The 23,251-nt window shown below is 43.9% G+C and overlaps 1 protein-coding gene across 2 annotated transcripts in view; it reads left to right on the top strand.

The window, feature by feature from the left end:
- Positions 1–272: 272 nt before the first annotated feature.
- Positions 273–23,251, top strand: part of LOC124013115 (zinc finger protein 516-like) — a 28,198-nt gene continuing 5,219 nt past the window's right edge. The window contains exons 1-3 of one of the 2 annotated variants that reach the window (XM_046327282.1): positions 273–424; positions 15,188–16,878; positions 18,757–20,142. In XM_046327282.1, the coding sequence (XP_046183238.1) occupies positions 15,345–16,878; positions 18,757–20,142 (2,920 nt within the window). In that variant the 5' untranslated portion in view covers positions 273–424; positions 15,188–15,344. Of the gene's footprint in view, positions 425–554; positions 1,054–15,187; positions 16,879–18,756; positions 20,143–23,251 lie in introns of those variants that run through there. The other variant, XM_046327283.1, reaches the window with a different exon arrangement.

Raw genomic sequence — 23,251 nt, forward strand, 5'->3', positions numbered from 1 at the left:
TCCGTGTAACATTTTAGTCATTTAGCAGACGCTCTTATCCAGAGCAATTTACAATAATGAGTGATATACAGATTAATCTCTTGAGCGGTATGATTGGGAAAGTTACGTCGGTCTATTAAATAAGTACATTATATTGACACACTAGTTTGAAAAACATTTGGCTTGTTTTGCCAACAATGGAAACCCACGAGTATTCTCCTGTGCAATTCCATTCAACCCACATAGGATTGCTGAGAGCTGTTATTAGGCTACGTGAGTCAGGGTAGCTAGCCTACTTTATTACACATCCAAAACAGAGATAACGTAACTAACTATCAGCCACTGTGGAGGTGGCGTCACGCAGACATCTTCACTTTGAAGTATGCCATCGATGCACAGTCATCTACTCTGCCCTTAGGTTTTTAATAACATCAACAACGTACAGGTAAGAAGAGAACGATTATAGGCTGACATTACCTACGTTTACAAGCGTTTTTATAAACGGTGATGGGTTCGCGGGTTATTTTACATAATTATTTGTTTATTTATTGGCGGTGGATGTCCGTGTAGAGGCAGTGTGGAGGGATTATTTCAACAGCGCATTCCATTGAAGAAATTAGATCAAATCTTGCCTAATTTTGTCATAAAATGTTTTTATACCTAGGTTACAGAAACTACGGTCTGGTGGAAGCTTAGGGCGGAGCTTAGCTCCTACTTTTTTGTTTTGATGCGTTTTTGTCTTGAAGCCTATTGCTTGTAACTGTTAAGTCTGTCGAGTACTAAGCCGATTCTATTTCATGGGTAGCGAGTCGAAACGGGACATGGAGACCATGATTAAACGACCCGACTAAAATTTTGCACTTCGGGCATACTGAGCGCAGTAAGAAATCACGCCAGGAATTCATCTGGGAGCAGGAGGCTATAAACATATAATTGGAGGATTATCCCCGCTAAAATAATTGGACAACTTTTTAACGGATGTAGGCTACTGTCATCGCGTTTTTTTTTTTTTATTCTAGTGTGTTAGGCTACTGGAGGACAGAACAAATTCGTTTAGCCATTGATTATAGTCAGGTAAGGGACTTTTTTTAACTTTAAAGATGGAAACAGACTCAAGTGATATTAGGTTATGCAACGAAAGTCCATATGCAAATATTTGCCATTGTTTTAATTATTGTTTTTCATGGTGTCCCCAAAAAGGTTGAGCACAAGTGCATTGTTCTGAAGAGGAGGGGATAAACCTTCGATGGTTAATTAATTCACAGTGCGAACTTTATGTTCAACAGGCAGCTCGGAAGGTTCTATAATATCTAGATCTATAATGTCTATTGAAGACAACTTGACTTGATTAGAGACAGCGTGTCATGTTTGACTTGACTCCACAGATAACGAAAACAGGCTAGGCCTACTCTGCTGTCACACAATTGCTTATCCTTTTCACCATATATTTCTGCCTCTTTACATTCGTAAGGCAGACTATTGGTGCTATCATTGTCAGTGCACATACACAAACTTGTGTTTGAGGGGCCCTAACAAGAAACAAGGCGCCTATTGTACAAGATCAGCAACAGATTACTAGAATTCCTTTTCTCTCCACTCGCTCAATGGCTTCTCAGTCTCCTCCATCTGGACTGCCTAAAAACCCACACAGGCAACTTTAATATTTGAACGTCTTTGTCCTTCTTCAACTGTTGCTGCTGTTTAACCTTCTCACCACAGTACATTGGAGACCTATAACGAAAATATGGACAGTTTGTCTAAAGACAGTTAGACCGTCGCCATGTTGAGTTGTATTTCTGTATTGCAGGTAGGTATCCACACAGCATGCTGTAGAATGGTCAGCCATGTCCAGAGACACTAACACAACACTTTCAATTCTAAGTCTTGTGACTAGGGAGAATTTACAAAAAACCTTTGGTCACCCAAGTAACAATGGCTTGGGTGACTTGCCTCCTGGATAGTCCTGCACTTTGAAAGAAAGCATAACAAGTGTAGGCCTGACGCAGTGGACATAAAGCTTGGAGAAATAGGATGTGACATATAGTACTCTTTAGTGATTAGAGGCCTGTAAAAGTAATGATGTGTGTGTATATAGATGGAGAAAGATGCCTATAGATGGATCTGGATGGTTGAAAGACTGTCTGTTTTGTCTATCTCCAGGCCATCAGACTGTTAAACAGTCACCACAAGCCGGCCTCCGCCCAGTACCCTGCCCTGAACATAGTCACTGTTACTAGCTGACTACCACCTTGTACTCTACCCTGAACCTTAGAGACTCCTGCACTATGTACATAGTCATTGAACACTGGCCACTTTAGTAATGTTTACATACTGTTTTACCCCCTTCATCTGTATATCCTGTATTCTAGTCAAAGCTAATCCTATATAACTACTGCTGTACACACCTTTTCTATTCATATATTGTCCATAATGTCTATATACACCATCATGTATGTATGTTTGTGTGTATTTACATTTTTGGGATTTCTGTGAATTGTTAGGTATTGCTGCACCGTTGGAGCTAGAAACAAGTATTTCGCTGCACCTGCAATATCGGCAAAATATGTGTACGCGACCAATAACATTTAATTTGATTTGACAGACAGATATTGTTTTTGTACAGACAGATGCAGACAGACAGATATTGTAGGTAGACAGGCAGACGGATATATAGGAGCTAGAGATAGATGGATGGGTAGATAATTATTTAAATAACCCCCCCCATACACACACACCATCCCCCGCGTGTGGCCAACATGTGGGGAGGTAATCCGGTGCTATTAGGGTAATCTTCTCAGCATGGCGATCAATCGGGAGTATGCTCAGCAACTATCAGGCAGGCAGAGTATTGCCGTCCCCCAAAAAATTAGGGGCAAGGAAAAATGATTTAATCATGCAGATTAAGTGGGAGAGATGTGGCGGCTGGGGTGGGGTGGTGGGGGTTGGGGTTGGGGGAGACATGGCGGAGGGAGGTTGAGATTGTTCAGCGATAGGGTTTATCTCGAAAGAGTTGTTTTGAAATCATGTGGATAGGTAGGATCTTGAAATCATTGCAGTCGTGTATTATTACCATGATGGGGGTATTCATGCCGCTTAGTGCTGCGGGTCAATTTATGGTACAGGACAACCTGCTTAAAAAAAGATGACCTCATATAATCAATAGCCTAATAGTAATGGTTAAGCCCCATCAAAGTCATTGTTATTATGCTGAATAGAAGTAGGATCCAATCTACAGCATTGTAGAAATTTACTGCACTTTGGACCACAAACTGAAAAACACCATTCATAGTCAAGAATGACAGTTTAGCATAACATCGTTGACATGTTTCAAACACAAACCGTGAGTGTGCTTTTGCTTTTTCTTTGTGCAATAATGTGTGTATAGTGTGTGTAAAGGCTGTAGAGAAAATAAGAGGGGTTTTGGTGTGTGTAAGAAGAAGTGTGTTATTTTTACATGCTAAGGACAGTGGGCAGTCAACATGTACTGTAGGTAAGAGAGAGAGAGAGAGAGAGAGAGAGAGAGAGAGAGCCGTGCGTGTGTGTGTGTGGAGAGAGCTCACTTGCGGCAGCTGTGTTTAGAACACACATGCTGGTGTCTGGTGAAGACCTTGGCTCTGGTCAGTTGGCAATGCCACAACTGAGAGCAATGTGGGCAGGGGACTTTGTTCTGGCATGGTGTGTGTTTTTTGTTTGTTTGTGTGTGCTTGTGCATCCGTTAGTGTGTATGTGCATCAGAGAGATTATGCTGAAGGTGCATCTTCTCTTTGGATGTTGGTACTAAATAGAGTGACACAGGAGGATCGACTATCTAACCATAGAGGCTGTTCATGTGACTGTCTTGGCAGCATTCAGGATGCTTACTGTTCCTGTTTTTGGCTTTCTAATTTTGCGATAAATTGAGCATTACCATGCTTCAAATGAAGTCCTGGTACAGTGCTTTCAATCAGGGTAAACAAATACCCATATGGGTTTGAACAAAATGTATATACAGTACACAGTGGCACTTAAGGGCCAATATTAGGCATTTTAATTTTAAAAATCACTAAGGTCTCCCACTCTATACAGATGGGGGACATGTTGCCTGATAGGTGCCAACATTTGTTCTTCTAGTTGCTATTCTGCAAATTAGGCCTAGTCAGTTAAGATAACTATATTGGGAGGTGTCATGTAGTTTTAAGCAACTTATTATTCATATGGTTTCATGCAAGTGGTTGCATTGTTACTTTTTAAATCTGCAAATTGCCTTGTGCTACTGCTAATACCAGGGGTGGGAAAACTACAGCCTGTGTTTTTTTTTTTTTTTTGTGGTAGATTATTATTTTGGGTTAAAAAAAATCACTCCAGGCCACACTCAAATGTCTACAACTAGATAGAAAGCATGTAGAAATTATAATGGAACAATATAGTTCCAAAATAACTGCCCCTTTTCTGACCCTCATTGATTTTGACAAAAAAATCAGTCCCCCAAAAAATCTGTGCAGCCCTCTGTTGAATTTCACAATCCCAATGTGCCCCTCGAGCCAAAAGTTTGCCCACCCCTGACCTCTACGGTACATTGGATAGTGCCCCAAACGTCTCTACAATATGTATCGTTGTAGCGTTACAGGTTGCGCTATCGAAATGAATAGTCATTTCTGATTGATCCTCCACTAACGCTGGAACATTGCCTTTAAATTTCAAACACACTGTATTCCTGCGCTTCCGCAATACAGATTGAAAGAAGCCCGTTGTCACGAAGGCCGTTATTGTAGCTACACTTCTTCATACGATGAAGTTAATATTCATATCTCTGACTTAATATATATAGCATTTCATGTATTATTGGTCCATTTCAAATGTGATTACAAACCATTCAGTTGAGTTGGTTATGTTGTTTGGGTTGAAAACTGACATTGCGTTTACACAGACAAACTCCATCACCCCATTGATTCACGGTCTGCTATAACACTAGACTTGAATAAAAACCAATGTCCTCTGGAGTTGCTGAGCAACCTTTCTTTTTTTTTTTGTCCCATTTGAAATCAAGCTTATGTCACCTTTTCATATCTGAGTTCATGCCTATTCTGTGTCAGAGCTTCATTCTTTTCTGTGTCTGATCATGCTTCCTTATGGTTGACGTTCAAATAGATGCATTGCAGACTTTCCAGCCATTCAATCATGACATTAATTGATCGATAAAATACCAAGGGAAGTCGATAAAGCAGTAAGACCGTGAGTTTACTCATTAAGGCAGCTCCGATCTATAGTGTTTCCCGTTTGAGTGGTAATGTTCTCTTGTTCTGTCTGATTGTGGGTAGATACAAACTAACCAAGATTGATCAGCTGGGAAAACTCATACTCCCATGGTTCTCCTTTCTCCTCCCACTATGGCTGTAGTATTGACCCCTTGGATTAATTGTCTTACGACAGGTGGCGTTACTTCTACGCGACGCTCGTCCCTCAACCGACCTGTCTTGTAGGACATGGAACTCATACTAACATTTGTGTATTCCCGAGCATCTGCCATTCAAAAATGATTTTTTTTTCCTAATTTGAGATATCTCAAATATCACTGCACTCTCGCATGACTCTCCATGAAATAACCAGAATAACTAGCTATATAATTGCAAACGTTGTGACAGTGATTTAATAGTTTGCAATTAAATAAAAACAAAGCAGAGCTATCTCCTGCAAGGTTATGTACAAGGACGTCATTCGCCAGTGCAGTGACTTGATCAGCGGGGTAGCTAACTATTGTAGCTAGCTTACAGACATATTTAGCTAGCTAGCTAGCTCTACATAAAAACCTTGCTTAAACCTTTTTAAATTACCATGAAGTTGTAGACAAGCAGGCCCAAAATGAAGAGGGACAGTTATCAGAAATCAGTCCGTTTCTCAGCAATCGCTAACGTTACGTTGTATCGTTGAGTCAGCTGAGCACAGCAGCTTCATGAAAACTCAGTGTAAGCATTTTAGTACCACTACAGTATATTGCTAGCTAGCTTTTTTTTTAAAGATTCAATATTGTGTATGGAGCACTAAATTGGTAGCTATTTGGTTAGCAACATTGTTTCAGTGACTTGCTCAGCTAGCAAGCTAATGTTGGACACATTTATGATGGCTTTCATGCCCATAGTCAGAATTTTGAAATACTTCCCATTGAAGTATAATAATCCTTAGCTACATGTAAAACTGGGTGACTTTCTCCCCAAAAAAACATCAACATTATTTACATATTCATTGTTTTAGCTTAGATCAACTGTTTTGAGGGAGAAATGGGGATCAGCAGACAATGTTACCTACTGTAGGTAACATTTTCAGATCTTATATAGCACATTGTAGCCAAACTACTTTTGATCTATCCCATTACTCTTTGTGAGATACGAGACATATCGCTGCAGGCGGAGTCGTTGAGTTATCTGATGTAAGACAATGCCCTTAGATTCTTATTTTCAGAATCACCATCCATTACAGCCAAAATTAAACATTTCAATGAGAAGACTTGAAGCCAAATTCTCTGAAGTAGGGGAGGGAAACATATTGATTATGGGGCTGCCTTGTCTGTATTTCAATATACAGATGTAAAATCGTAATTTGATAATCCTGTTGCAGGAAAACTTTCCTGCATGTCAGGACATGTAAAACTTGTAGTGTATTTGAGGTTTGCAAAGGATTTTGAAGTTTGTAACTTCCACTTTGAAATTTCAGACTTGATTTTCAACCCTTAGAAAAATGTCCATGAATTCTAATCCACATAATTCAAATGTTTTATTGCTGCAGGATTATTTTCCTGCTGTAGCAAACTGGCTCAAATTAAGATCTCACATCTGTAGGGAAAACACTGGTAATTTGTCCAGATGGGAGATGAGGAGGCGAGGCAGTCCCAGATCCCTTCTGTTCAGCCCTCTGAGACAGGGAGAAGAAGACAAGATTGGATGGGTGTCCAGTTACCTATACTATAGTCTTCCAATGAGGCGGTGTTGGAAAGGATGCTGCACCACCTCAGGGAACCTGATCCCGATGCAGCCAGCTGTAATTAAATGCACACATGAAATGAGGACCGATTTGGATACCACTTCATTAGAATGGTCCCCCACAAATGATGTGTAAATGTTCAAACTGTACATTTTAAGCTCCAATATGAAACGTTTTTTGGAGACCCAACCAAATTCACAGACATATCTGTAACGCACATTTCTTTCTCTTTGAAAGCAAGTCTAAGAAGATGTAGATCTATTCTATGTGCGCTATTTTTAGGTTTCCTGGTCTTAAGTTTTGCATCTTTTACTTTCGGTTTTATACACTAGCTGAAAATACAATGTTTTTGGTTATTGAACATGTATTTCACAGCGGTTTTGATGGTACAATGATTCTTGACATTGCTTGTTTTGTCACATTAACTATTATAATTTTGGCAACCAGGAAATGGTGGAGGGTGTTCTGCATATTGCACCTTTAAAAATGCAAGGAGGATCAAGGCACTCTCTAATTAAATTGAGTTTATTTGTATGGCATGTTGAAGGGAACAAGGATTAGACTGACACGTTTCGGCAGCATGGCCTTCATCAGGGAGTACACAGATGTACTTTGCACTCAATGGCCAAAGAGCACCTTCTATTTACAAAAATACCTACTATTGTGTACCCTAGCAGTGATCCCATTCCTTCTTTTTTCTACAAACTATTGGTTTTATTCAGTGACTGCAAATGATTTAATAATACTGTTTTTAACAAGTAATTCAGCCTAACTATTGACCAACTAATATATATATATATATATTATTATTTTTAATGGGGATTTTGTCTGTAAAAATGTTTCAGATATGGCATTTTATCATATTTGAAAAACTCCTGTCCTACATATCGACAATAGGATTGAATGATTTGGTTTATTTAAAGTAGAATTCACATTTGTTGACAACTCAATCCAATGCTAAACTAAATGGGTTGTTAATCTGTTGTCTTTGTGGGTAGTTACTTCCTGCTACATAAGAGTGATAGCTTAGATGTAGCCTACACAGCCTTAGGCTATATGTTTTACCAGCTTTAGACTGCAGTGCCTTTCATTTCATAATTATGTAAGCTTTCCTTACTCTTTACTCTTACCATGACAGAGATGCATCTGAAAATGTTGTGCTTATTGCCAGGCTATACGATACTAGGATTATCACTATGTTTAGCACCATTTCAGCGTCAATTTCCACCAATTTCACCTACAATTTGATCAATCAGGAAATTGGCACTTATACTCTTATAAGTATACATTTAGCAATTTTACGCTCATTGTAATCTCTGTATAGTATTCTACAAAACATTAACCTGCCAGGCTGCCAGTAATTAAATGTAAAAGATGTGCTGTCTGCGAAATCTGATGAATTGGATGAGATGGATCATATGTGTTGGGCCATATTACTTTAGATATTCTCATTTCGGTATTCGACCCTTGTAGCATTTCAAATGATTATATTCACTATGTTTGACAGAGAAACAGACAGAGGGTTGGATGGAGAGAGAGGGAGTCTGAGCTGACCTTACCATGATAATCTAATCCCTGTCGAGAGTGCTTTTTTTAGAGAGCAAGTTAATGCCACCAGATTATACTCCAGTGTCTCCCACACCGACCAATCGAGGCTGTAGAGATGGAGAGGGAGAGGTCTGTGCTGCACTGTCAGGCCCACCAGGAAAATACAGGAAACACCGCCTCCTATACACAACCTTCTGGAATTACTCAAAATCAGGCTTTAAACTCACCTAGGGGAGCTATATAATAATATAATAATATTATATATGCCATTTAGCAGACGCTTTTATCCAAAGCGACTTACAGTCATGTGTGCATACATTCTATGTATGGGTGGTCCCGGGGATCGAACCCACTACCCTGGCGTTACAAGCGCCATGCTCTACCAACTGAGCTACAGAAGGATATATATATGTGTGTGTGTCTGTGTGCATTTGCGTGCATTTTCTTCATTCCCTCAATCTCCATGCTCAAGATCCCTCCCTGGTTTACCTCCAGCACATTTCAGTGGTGTAGCAGGCCTGGAATGTTAAAAGGCAGCTCATTGAGCAGCTCATCACATGCTATCAAGAGTAATCCCTGTGTATTTGTTGTGTAACCGGGTGGAGAGTTGCACACACACACACACACACACACACACACACACACACACACACACACACACACACACACACACACACACACACACACACACACACACACACACACACACACACACACACACACACACACACACACACACACACACACACACACACACACACACACACACACACACACACAGCAGCAGCAGCATAACCACACCAGCTGCTGGTTGCTTTAAGGGCCAGACATGCTGTGTGTTTGTACTAATGCACATTTTGCACCTCTTATGCCATAATGTTAAATCAAAGAAGGAACATGAGACTTCATATCTTACTCTTATTTTAAACAATTACTTGAACCTTTTTGCTTTTCTGAGGGATATAGACTAGATCTTTTTGTTGATTTGGGAAAGCGGTGTTTCACTGTAGAATTAGGTTATAGTCGCAATGGCGACAAGACATACTTCCTAATTTCTGTTTAGCTTATAGAGATACTGTTTATAGATGTCAATCACACACATTGTGTGGACCACATCTATAAACGGTGTTTCTTACCCAGACATGCAGTTTCTTGTTTCCACACAATATTTGACACATCTACTCAGTGGGCTGTGTTTCTGACACGTCTATAACACAGTGTTTCTGACACGTCTATAACACAGTGTTTCTGACACGTCTATAACACAGTGTTTCTGACACGTCTATAGCACAGTGGTTCTCACACGTCTATAACACAGTGCTACTGACACGTCTATAACACAGTGCTACTGACACGTCTATAACACAGTGCTACTGACACGTCTATAACACAGTGCTACTGACACGTCTATAACACAGTGCTACTGACACGTCTATAACACAGTGTTTCTGACACGTCTATAACACAGTGTTTCTGACACGTCTATAGCACAGTGTTTCTGACACGTCTATAGCACAGTGTTTCTGACACGTCTATAACACAGTGCTACTGACACGTCTATAACACAGTGCTTCTCACACGTCTATAACACAATGCTACTGACACGTCTATAACACAGTGGGCCTCCAGGACGTGGATTAGGCAGACAGTGTAGAGGGTGTTAGTCAGTGTGGAGGACGCTGGAGCTGCCGCGCGGCCTGGTAAACAATGCCTCGTTTAAAGGGCCTCTACACTGACCACACCACGACAGACGGCTGTCATCACCGTCGCCTCTCACACCTCAGTCTGTCTCTTGTTAGCTGGATATTGGAGCGGACCCTCTGTGGCCAAAATAGGGACACTTTGGGACCAAAGAGCATCCCTTTGTGATCAAAGTGGAGGCGTCTCCCTGCCTATCTCAATAGCTCAATTTACTATGGTTCTCGTTGTGTTTTATGTTGTCTTGGTCTCTTGTTTTGTATGCTGTCTTATGTATAAAAAAAAAAATCTTCCACCTACAAATAATCAAGGTGAATCACTGGGATAATTTCACCCAATCCCTAATTGACCCATAGTCTTTATGCATCTGAATTAATTGGATAGTTGTAAGCAATATCATAATAGCTGCACCTTGCCCTTTGATAAACTCACAGGAATTGTGTACTCCAATCCTTACAGATCTAGGAGGGAGTAGGGTCTAGAGGTTAATTTGGGATTGGGCAAGACACAAATTTGGATCGCTGACAGAAGCACACTGTATAGCATAACATTAGCATAAGGACTGTCACATGCTAGCACTAGTGGTTATGTTGGCACAGCTTGCAGTTGGTTGAGAGAGCATATGTGGGTGACTTAATCATCACACACAGACAACACACTCACATACTCAGACACAGGTTCACTGGTGCGTGCACGCATAGCCACACACATGCATGTATTCACATACTGTCTCTCACGCACCACACACTCTCTCTCACACACACACACACACACACACACACACACACACACACACACACACACACACACACACACAGGCTCTTAGCTCAGCACCAGAGCCCTGGCCATGGGGGAGTTTATGCTGAGCTGGTTTGGACGTCAGGCTGAATAAATGTGAGGACAGCTGACTGGACATGGCTATTCATCTGCCAAAGAAAAGAGAGCGGGAGAGTGGGACTGTACAGAAAAAGTCAGCTCATAGCAATATGTTTGGCTATCTGCGCCTGTGTGTATCATTCATCGACGTGTCCTGTTTTTTGTTTGTATCTCGAAGTCAATGTCACATCTCTGTTTTCATTGAATGTGTTATCTAGCTTGGACTAAAAGCCTATATCAGGGCTCTCCAACCCTGTTCCTGGAGAGCTACCCTCTTGTAGGCTTTCGCTACAACCCCAGTTGTAACTAACCTGATTCAGTTGATCAATCAGTTAATTATTACAAATCAGGTGCGCTAGATTAGGGTTGGAGTGAAAACCGACAGGTAGAGCTACCGATGGTAGCTCTCCGGGAACAGGGATGGAAACCCCTGGCCTATATTATGTATTGTCTTCCTTTATGTAGATCATCTGAGAGAACACTGCCCCTCTCATCTTCAATAGAGCTTACCCTCTTTGTAAAGTTCAACGTAGAGCTATTACATCTTTAAAAGCACACTCGTACATTTGTTTTGAATTGTAAATATTGCAGACTAAAAAAAAATGTATCTCCTCTTTTTGCTCTTTGTTTCTATTGCTATGTTGTCTATTGCACAAATCGATGATCATTCAAGATCATGGTCTTCTCTATTAGGCCCATTTCTGTTTAGTTTGGACTTCCGAAGATCACAGAGATTTATACAAACAGAGACATAATAAAGGAACGGCCAGAGGTTAGAGAGAGCGGAACACACAGCACACTGTCAGACGTCTTCTCACTCCACTAAATGACACAGAATGTGTTTTAAACCCTCTCATAAAAATACTCTTTTTGGCTTGTTTTTGTGTGTGTTTTCAATTCAGGAAAGTGTGTTGTCCACGGACAACAGAATTATGTTGAGACGCAGATTTTTTACTTTAAAATCTATGTCAAACAAAAACCAATGATTGCAAAGTTCAACAAACTGTACAACTCTATGCACAAGGGCAACTTGGAAGAATTTCCAGAAAATTTGACAAAAACACACTTACTTGAACAGTATAGATGCAAAAGTTTGGTAACAGAATGCCGGCACAAACAGTCATTCTGTTACCAAACTTTGCATCTGCATTGTTCTTCAAGTAAATGTGTTTTTTCAAAATGTTCCTTTGAAATGGTTAAGTCTGACCATGGAATTGTTCATGTCTGTCAAACATTTTGTGAGCGTTTTTATAAAAGATGGTGTTGCTGCCTATTAGGATAGGTTGCTGTATGGCATTTTAAGACCCCAAACCTAACAATGACCTAGTTGGTACCTAGTTGAAAACACTTCATACCCTCCAAAAAACTTTACCGGGGATGACTCATTTAGTCTGCTTGTAAGACACACACACACACAGGCCTGATGGCCCTCCACTACCATCTGTTGCCTCCTTTCGCTCTGACATCATCCCACCATCCCCCATTGTGTTAACCCATCATCACCCGGCCCGGCCGTCAACTTAACCCCTTAATTTCCACTAACCACCCCCTTCCCTGTCCCCCCCCCCACCCACCCACCATACAGAGCCACTGTGCCACTCGGTCTGTACGCTAATCCCTCAGCGTCTGCCCTCTTAACACCTGCCACCACACTCGTCTAACTCAACTCCCATTTTGGAGCCCATGCCAGTGTCTTGGCTGTTTCGCTGGAAGAGCACACACAGTGAAAAGCCCATAGCAGAACACACACACACACACACACACACACACACACACACACACACACACACACACACACACACACACACACACACACACACACACACACACACACACACACACACACACACACAGACATGCTGGGACGCGCGCGCACACACGCACGGCTCAGAGTGGCCTGAAACGGGACAGATAGGTCTCTTTTGTCACCCCCCCGCCACTGCTCTCTCACCCCTAGACATCTTTTGCAGGCCACATTGCCCAACAATGGCCACTGTAGGACCCCCTGGTAATGGTTGGAGGGCGAGACGTGACGAAATGTGACAGTTCTGGTGCAGCTGACACAATGGTGTTCCTTTCCCGCGGCTGCCTGTACTGCGTTGGCTCTAAGAGAGCCTGGGCACTCTGCGCACCGTTATAGCTTTTGAGAAGGAAGGCACCATCTTCTGCTGTGGTCTGGGAAACCATCCCCCTGCCGCCAATTACTTGGCCCGTGAAGGGTGTGTGTGTCTCATCCACAAAAATCTAATAAAAAACACAACTTGGAACAGATGCCCCTTCACAAAGATACATCTTTGTCTTAGACGTAGATAATAAACACATTGTTTCTTTGATATAGGAACAGCTCACATTCTCTTTTACTTTAGGGTATCTATAGTGCAGGAGGAGTTGACTCCTCTTAACGATGCTGATGCCACCTGCCCCATTGTTTATAATTATTTTCTCTGTGCTTTTCTCAGTGTCTCTTGTATGAGTGAGGTTAACTACTGTTCGTTTATGACATTACATTTCCCTTCATATTAATAACCACTCAATGTGACCTGGACGTTCGCTGTTAGTATTGCGAGTGTGTGTGTGTGTGTCTGTCTGCGCGTGTGTGACTGTCTCAGCCTGTTTGTTTGTCTGCGAGATAAAGAAATGTAGTTTGTTGATAATGGCGTATTGATGCGGTTTGGAGTGGACTGGCCCTGAGGCCTCATCCTGACTGGTCAGGACTGAATGCACCTCTTCATGCTTCAGTACACACATGCAATTAAGGCATGGGGAACAGAGGACACTCACACGCACACACGTACACACTTTCAGTGTACGCTTCCTTTAAGGACAACCATCAATCATCCTGTTGTTGTGGACAATAGCCATTCAAAAGTGAGTGTAATGCAAATTCTCTCCCTCTCCTCTCTAACACACGCCGTTACATTTATAAAACTTAAATACGCACAGACGAAACACTCTTACGTGGTGACAGTGAAACATACACATTCAAAAAACCGAACGTATGTGGACATGATGATTTGTTAGTAATAGTAGTAGTCCAATGTAAACTCTTTACACTTGGGCCAATTGCGAGAAGCTCTTTTCAAAATGTATGCAAACTTAAGCTGTGGATGAAATCATTTTAAATGTACCAGGGAATGGGATGTGTATTTTAGACTTATTTGCAACCGTCATTGTATAGAGGCTAGTCCTCTAGACAAAGTTGTTGGTGCTCTTTGTATGGTCATAGCGTTGTTTTGTTTTTGATGACTGCAGCACGATAGCATTTCCCCTCTGTTTGACCTCCTGGTGACTGTCAAATCAAATCAAATCAAATTCAATTGTATTTGTCACATGCGCAGAATACGACAGGTACAACCTTACAGCGAAATGCATACTTACAAGCCCTTAACCAGCAATGCGATTTTTAAGAAGAATATGTGTTAAGTAAATAATCGATATGTAAAAGAAAATGAGAAATTAAAGTAACGAATAATTAAAGAGCAGTAGTAAGATAACAGTCGCAAGGCTATATACAGGGGGTACAGAGTCAATGTGCGGGGGAACCGGTTAGTAATTGAGGTAATATGTACAAGTAGGTAGAGTTAAAGTGACAATGCATAGATAATAAACAGAGAGTAGCATCAGCGTAAAAGGGGGGGCAATGCAAATAGTCTGGGTAGCCATTTGATTAGCTGTTCAGAAGTCTTATGGCTTGGGGGAAGAAGCTGTTAAGATGCCTTTTGGACTTAGATGCTCTGGTACCATTTGCCGTGCGGCAGCAGAGAGCACAGTCCATGACTGACAATTTTTAGGGCCTTCCTTTGACACCGCCTGGTATAGAGGTCCTGGATGGCAGGAAGCTTGGCCCAAGTGATGTACTGGGCCATATGCACTACCCTCTGTCGTGCCTTACAGTTGGAGGACGAGCAGTTGCCATACCAGACAGTGATGCAACCAGTCAGGATGTTCTCGATGGTGCAGCTGTAGAAGCTCCATCCGAGAACTGTGTTCGCTCTGTCCCTGTCTGCCTCCGTCTGTTTCTAGGTTGTAAATATAGCCTAACAGATGTCAGTTATTGTATTGGTTGCGTGGTTATAATAAAACCTATTATTAGATTTATAATATGGCCTAATTGTTTTTTCTTGTTTTTTAGGTGTTTTTAATGATAATCTCTCCAGTCTTAATGATTGCTAAAGAAAATCCAACATCTACAGACCGATCCCTCATCACTATGAGAACCTTATGACTTTGGAACGCACAAGTCAGTTTTCTTCATTGGGGATCAACAGACACTTGAGCTGCCACAGCCCATGGAGGTGGTGTCGAAGCAGGAGCGGGCGGACCAAAGCAAGGCCGACGCTGTCAAGAGTGACCAGGAGGGGGACAATGCGATGGCCTCTGGCCACACCTGTGGTCTCTGCGGACGGAGCTTCCCTCTCCTTAGCTCGCTGTCCCAGCACATGCGCAGGCACACTGGAGAGAAGCCGTACAAGTGTCCTTACTGCGAACACCGGGCGGCCCAGAAGGGCAGCCTGAAAGTCCACATCCGCAGCCACAAGCTGGGCCTGTTCAGCCGAAGCCTGGGCAAGAAAGAAGAGGAAGGCAAGAAAAGGGAGGGGGAAGTGGAGGAGGATGGGGAGCAAGGACAAACACAGAGAGACCCCCAGCAACTGCTTAGTCCCGACAACAACCTTTCCAAAGGCACCTCGGCCAAGAAGCACAAAGTCAATGGTAAGACAAAAAAGAAAAGCACCAAGAAGAAGGACGACAACGCAGTGATCCAGAATGACGGCAAGGAGGACAAATCACAAACCACGGCTGAGGGCAACTCATTTCCGGGAGGGACCAACTGGATGGACGAAAGGGTCGAGGAGGCCAGTGCTGGCTCCTTCCCCTGCGGGTCTTGCAGCCAAGTCTTTTCCCAGGCCCTGCTCCTCAAGGCCCACATGAAGAAGCACCGCGGCTCCCTAGACCATGGCTGCCGCATCTGCGGCCGGCGCTTCCGCCAGGCCTGGTTCCTCCAGAGCCACATGCGGATTCATCGGGCCAAAATCCAGCTGCGGGCTGGGGGTGGTGACAGCGGCGAGTCCCCGACAACCCTCAACGGGGTCCTCCGGGAGCCGGCGTCCCTGGTGAACGATGACTGTCTCTACGAGCTGTGTGCCGGCTGCGGCAACTTCTTTTACGACCGCAAGACCCTCCGGCTGCACGAGAGGGTCCACAAGCAGAGCCATACCCCCAACAGGCCACTGCAGCAAGACCCCGAAAATGGCTCGTCATCACCCGCCGCCAAGAGTCGCTTCCTGGAATGCCTTAACCTCAGGGCAGCCGGGGCTGGAGAGGCAGATATAGAGGGGAATCTTGGAAGACGGATCCCCGAGCTGGACCCGGTATGCAGTTACCAGGCCTGGCAGTTGGTCACCAGAGGGCATGTGGTTGAGGTGACAGATAAAAGTCTAGGCTGGGAGGAGAGGCTGGCGGATGCCGACGTGGTGTTTGACCAGGAGAAAGGCGAGTATGTGCCGCTGAAACAGGAGAAGCGGAAGAGGCAGCTGGACTCCTCCCAAAGCAGGAAGAAGAAAGGTTCCCAGGATGTTGTCGTTAATGGTGGCTGCGGTGGGATCTCCCACCAGCATGGTGACAGTAGAAATAGCCGCACCTTGTTGAATGGGCTCAGCCCAGAGACGTTTGGAATATTGCAGAAAAAGGTGAAAGATGGTCATCAAGCCAGCAAGCAAGCCACCAAATCAAACTCTTCCAGTCAGCCCAGCACACCAAGACAAGAACATTCTCTGTCTGCCTCTTCCATAAAGAGGAATAATATCAGGGACCCAACCTATGAAGGTAAGACAAAACCACACTATCACCTAGATTAGCAACAAGAATTCGATTTTTGTTAAATTACATGACAAAAGGCATCTTAGTTGTATTCACACTTCAAATCCTGATTGAAAAGGGAACATTTCTGAAAAAAGTAATCCTCAAAAGGACCATTTTTCTTGGCGCAGCAGTCGAAGGCACTGCATCTCAGTGCTACAGGCATCACTACAGACAAGGGGTTCGATCACAGCTTGTGTCGCAGCCAGCCGTGATCGGGAGACCCATGAGGTGGCGCACAATTGGCCCAGCGTTGTCTGGATTAGGGGAGGGTTTGGCTGGCCGGGATTTCCTTGTCCCATCGCGCTTTAGCGACTCCTTGTGGCGGGCTGGGCACAAGCACGCTAACTTCAGTCCCCAGCTGAAAGGTGTTTCCTCCGACACATTGGTGCATCTGGCTTCCGGGTCAAGAATCAGTGCGGCTTGGCAGTGTCATGTTTCAGAGGACTCACGACTCTCGACCTTCGCCTCTCCCGAGTCTGTAAGGGAGTTGCGGCGATGGAACAGTACTGTAACTACCACTTGGATATCACAAAAAGGGTTTTAAAAAAAATGAAAAAACAGAACAATTTTCCTTACTCTCACAGCAATAATAATTAAATAATCCCCCCAAAAATTCAGACATTACCATATTTCGCTGGTCATCCCCAAAGCCAACACCTACTTTGGCCGCCTTCCAGTTCTCTGCTGCCGATGGCTGGAACGAATTGCAAAAATCACTGAAGCTGGAGACTTATTTCTCCTTCTCCAACTTTAAGCATCAGGGCAGTTTACCGATCACTGTACCTGTGCACAGCCCATCTGTAAATAGCACACCCAACTACCTCATGCCCATATTGTTATTTTGTTTTTGCTCTTTTGCACCCCAGTATCTCTACTTGCACATCATCATCTGCTCATCTATCACTCCAGTGTTAATGTTAAATTATAATTATTTAGCCTCTATGGCCTATTTATTGCCTTACCTCCCTAATCTTACTACATTTGCACACACTGTACATAGACCTTTTCTATTGTGTTATTGACTGTACGTTTATTGTTATCCCATGTGTAACTCTGTTTTGTTTTTGTCGCACTGCTATGCTTTATCTTGGCCCTGTTCGCAGTTGAGAACTTGTTCTAGCTGGTTAGATAAAGGTGAAATAAAACAAATAAAACATGGTTACATGGTAAATATGCCCATAAATAGGAACTCACAAGTTTGTAATAGTCTTGTAATGTTTGAAATTACACTCATGACATTGACAAGCAAAAGGTGATGGATATATGTATTATTCTGTAGCACTTTTCTCACATTTTGAAGTAGTATGGAAGTGGATGTCTTAGTTCAGTGTTCAAGTTAGAAGCAGTTGTCATGGAGCAGTACTCATACAGGTCAAATGGGTGTTCAACAGTTGCCTTTAGGGTGCCACTGCAAATTATATGGCTTTATGGCGCCATCGTGTGGCATGGATTGCCCATTCCACCCCTCATCCTACATAAAGGAATATGAAAGGCCCTTATACATCTGGTACTGTGAGGCATAAACCTTTCTGTACCATTCATATAGCTTGACATTTGTTTTAATGTTTTCTGGAATATACTTAAGGGTTCTTGAAGGCTTCATTCAACAGTAAAAGTTAAGTTGGACATGAACACGGTTGAATTTAGCATGTATTGAAAATAGTTGAGTTGTTAGGCTAAATGACTAAAAAGGACTGATGAAAAGTAGCATTACAATGTCCTTCTCTCTCATCCACATATTTGTGAAAGCTTATTAAATCTTCACACCTTGCTGAAGCTCATTTTCTTAAAATGTCTGTTTTTCAATGTGAGCTTAGTCTACCTGTACTCTGCTATCCACAGATACCAAGCCATACTTCTGCGAGCACTGTGACTTCCACACCAGCGACCCTTCTTGCCTCACGTTCCACATGCACAAGCTGCACAAGCACATCAGGGATGCACGTCATCACATACTGGAAGCAGTTATAGAAGACCCGAGCCTCGGCACTCCCAAAGTCTCAGGTTACATGGAATATCTCCGGCTGAAGAGCACACTGCTCAGCCAGCCCTACTGGAATCCTCCTGGCCAGGAGAGGACGGCATCGAGCGGACAGTCTGAAAATTTGAGGAGCCTAAAGGTCAAAGGGCAATCCTCTCAGAAATCTATCATCAACGCCAGCCTCCTCAACCTGTCTGCCCCGCCCGAGGGCCAGCAGGAGGATAGTGATGCGAACCCTGTGGCAGCGCTGTCCGAGGGTAAGTTAGTCAGACACCAGTGTCCGTTCTGCATCCACACCACCCATTACCTGGAGGTGCTGTGGATCCACCAGCGTGTGGCCCACAGGGTGGATAGTGGCAGCTCCCTGGCCCCCAAGTGGGCCCCCTACGTCACCTGTTTCAAGGGCTCCAAGGCTGCTGGACGACGCACGGGGCCCCCGCCTTTCCTGGAAGGAAAAGACTGCCCAGCGCTCCCAGTGCCCCGGTCCCAGCGCACCAAAGCCCCAGGTTCCACTGCCACGCAACCTTCAGGTGGAGACACCAAGAGGGCAAAGACCCACACAAGCACCACAACTACTACTGTCCAGTCCAACACCAGCCAGGCCATGGTGTCAGGGTCACGTACCTCCACAAAGTCACCCACTGGTGGTGGGAAGTTGCTCCTACCTCAAAAGAAGAGGTTGTCAAGCCTCCCAAACCATACGGGGGAGGTGGCAAATAAGAGCGCCCGATCTAAAACAGAAGCCCACCCTAAAGTTCCTGCCGCCACCACCACCGCCGCCTCAACCAGCATCCGAGGATTCTCCCAGCAGTCGACAAGCAGACCCAAATCTGGAAGCCATCATCGGGCTGCTGCCGGGGGAAGCCTGCTTCCGCAAGAGGGCCTCGGCTTTATTCTCGCCAGGAACCATGGCAGGGCCGACCACACATCCCATCTTACCCCAGACAGAACTCACTTACACCCCCAGCCCCGTCCACACCCACACAGCCATCCACAGGATCCCCCTGCAGCCCTGAAAGGTCAAGACCTTTGGTCAGTCACAAACATGTTTGGGGCGCAGGGCAGCAGTGGGTACCTGGCACCCACCACCGTCTTCGGCCATGGGAAGAGGGAGTTGACTGCTGAGGACAGCAGAGACACCCCGGTGGACATGGACATCCTGGGTCTGTTGAAGAACTACAAACCCCACGACCTGGCAGCTCTCTACCAGCACTGGGGCTTTGTAGATCCCAGGCTTGACCAACAAGGTAAGGGGGGGATTGAGTGTTGGGTAATGTAGTCCTTTTGTTCTACCTTTTATTTAACTAGGCAAGTCAGTTAAGAACAAACTTATTTACAATGACAGCACAGTGGGTTAACTGCCTTGTTCAGGGGCAGAATGACAGATGTTTTACCTTGTCAGCTTAGGGATTTGATCTAGCAACCTTTCTGTTACTGGCCATACGCTCTAACCACTAGGCTACCTGCGGCCCCAATGCCATTAATGACAATGGCATTGATTTTGTATTTTTAATATAGTTCACCACAGCCCTACATAATTCAGCATGTAGAGGAAGAGAAATATGCATTCACCAAACTGACCATGTACTGCACACTCGGGTCACTTTGAGAGTAGCAGCTCTAACCTGCGGCCTGTCGTCGTAGATCCCATCATCATCCTCTTTAGCCCTTTGAGTCACATGTAATAACGTGACCTTTTGTAGTATGAGTTTTTCATTTCATTTGTCCGCCGCCTTTTCTGTTTTTCTACGAGTGTTTTGGCATGAATGCTAATAGCTTGGGGGAAACATGTTTACCAAGGCCGACAGAAGGACATTGCATGTTTCTGCCGGTGATAGTACCAGTCAAGGAATAGGTCTCTCTTTCTGCTGTCGACCTGTGTGTGTGTGTGTGGGTGTGTGTGTCACAGTGGACAGGGAGGACGGCTCATAATAATGGCTGGAACAGAGTATTTTGGCTGGAATGGAGTGATTGGAATGGTATCAAACACACGAATGTGTTTAATAGCATTACATTCACTCCATTCCAGCCATTATTATGAGCCGTCTTCCTCTCAGTAACCACATACTGTACCAGTATGTGCGTGCATGGATCACAGTGACACATATGGGCAGTGGGCACCCAGTACTGTGTGACAAGGATAAGGGTGTGTGTGTCTGAGCGAGAGAAAGGGAGAATGAAAGAGGTGGCATCGAGGCTACACACACACACACAGTAAATTCCACTCCCAGAACATCAGAGACCTGACACAATTGGGGTGACAGCAGGAGAAAGAGCAGTGAGCAAGTACAGGGAAAGAGAGGGAGAAACAACAAGGAGCGAAAGAGTGACCTAGTGAGAGGGATATGCAGACATAGAGAGAGAAAAAGAGCAAGAGGAGGACATCTGACATGTGACACGGGAGCGCTGGCCAAAGGCACATCAGAGGCCAGGCAGTTTAATTTGCGGTAATATATGCGTTACTTACCAGGCAGCCAGAGGCCGTGTCAGGGCTGTCAGATTTGGTACGAAAGTTGTCATCCACTGCTCTGAATGAAGCCCACCCCTCACCCATCTTAATGGCACATCGGAAGTACTAATGAGCCCAATACTCAAATGTGGCATAGGTGTTCTAGCGGTTAGCGTCACTGCCTCCAGCACACATGTATACCTGTGTCTGCATGAGTTCAAATCTAACCCACAGCCCTTTGTCACTCTCCTATTCTTTACACGCTGTCACTCTGACTTTATTCTGTTCAATAAAACATCTGAAAGTAAAACCAATGGGCTATCTAGCTAGCTACTGTTTCTGCATAATACGTGCCTGCTGCACAGCGCCAGTAAAAAGATTGGATAAGTTAACATTGCGTGAGATAAACAATTTATCAATGGAACAGGTTCCAACACTGCAATTAGAGCTAACGCTAGCATACTTTAGCAGGTCAGCTGCAATGGTAGATAGCTAGCTAGCAAATACTCCATGAACAAAGCAAACTATCTAGCCCGAACAATAGAGGAAAGAGTGTGGTGTTAATGATTTAAAAAAAACTGGTACCAAACGGAGTATGTTCGTTAGATAATCCATCTGGTCCGACGGTGTTCGGCATTCGGCGTTCCTATGCATTCCTGTGTTCAGACTTTTGATGGTAACAACCCAGAATTGGATTGCTGCAAGCAGAGGATGAATGGATTGGTGCAAGAGCAGATTTGCACGCACAAAAACACATACCCCCACACACACAAAGTGTGTTGTGCCTGTGAATGCCAGTCTGCCTGTGTGTGTGCTTTTGTCCTTGGATGGCAGTCCCTCAACTTTGAACAAACACATTTGCTTGTGACACTGACCTGTGAAAATGTTAATACATGATTAATCAGATGTCAGTTATGGGGGATGTACAGTAATTGGTGTGTGTGCATGCTAATGAGATGCCTGACCACCAGCACAGTGACCATTGGTCCTCTGTAGCTCAGTTGGTAGAGCATGGGGCTTGCAAACCAGGATAGTGGTTTTGATTCCCTGGACCACACATATGTAAAATGTATGCACTTATAACTGACTAAGTTGCTTTTGATAAAATTGTCAGCTAAATGGCATATATATATCACACACACACACACACACACACACACACACACACACACACACACACACACACACACACACACACACACACACACACACACACACACACACACACACACACACACACACACACACACACACACACACACACACACACACAGTACCAGTCAAAAGTTTGGACACACCTACTCATTCAAGGGTTTTATTTTTTTAATTAGAAAAAAAAAATATTTTCTACATTGTAGAGTAATAGGGTAGACATCAAAACTATGAAATAACACATATGGAATCATATAGTAACAAAGTGTTTAGCACCACCCTTTGCCTTTTATGACAGCTTTGCACACTCTTGGCATTCTCTCACCCGACCTAGAATTATCTTCCAACAGTCTTGAATGAGTTCCCACATATGCTGAGCACTTGTTGGCTGCTTTTCCTTCACTCTGAGGTCCAACTCATCCCAAACCGTCTCAATTGGTTTGAGGTGCAAGTTCTCCCACTTAAAAAGATGAGAGGGCTGTAATTTTCATCATACGTACACTTCAACTATGACAGACAAAATGAGAAACAAATCCAGAAAATCACATTGTAGGATTTTTAATGAATTTATTTGGAAATTATGGTGGAAAATAAGTAAGACACATGCACATTTGTGGCCTGCTGGAGGTCATTTTGCAGGGCTCTGGCAGTGCTCCTCCTGCTCCTCCTTGCACAAAGGCGGAGGTAGCGGTCCTGCTGCTGGGTTGTTGCCCTCCTACGGCCTCCTCCAAGTCTCCTGATGTACTGGCCTGTCT

Source organism: Oncorhynchus gorbuscha, linkage group LG24, assembly GCF_021184085.1.
Source record: "Oncorhynchus gorbuscha isolate QuinsamMale2020 ecotype Even-year linkage group LG24, OgorEven_v1.0, whole genome shotgun sequence".
NCBI classification, from domain to species: Eukaryota; Metazoa; Chordata; class Actinopteri; order Salmoniformes; family Salmonidae; genus Oncorhynchus; species Oncorhynchus gorbuscha.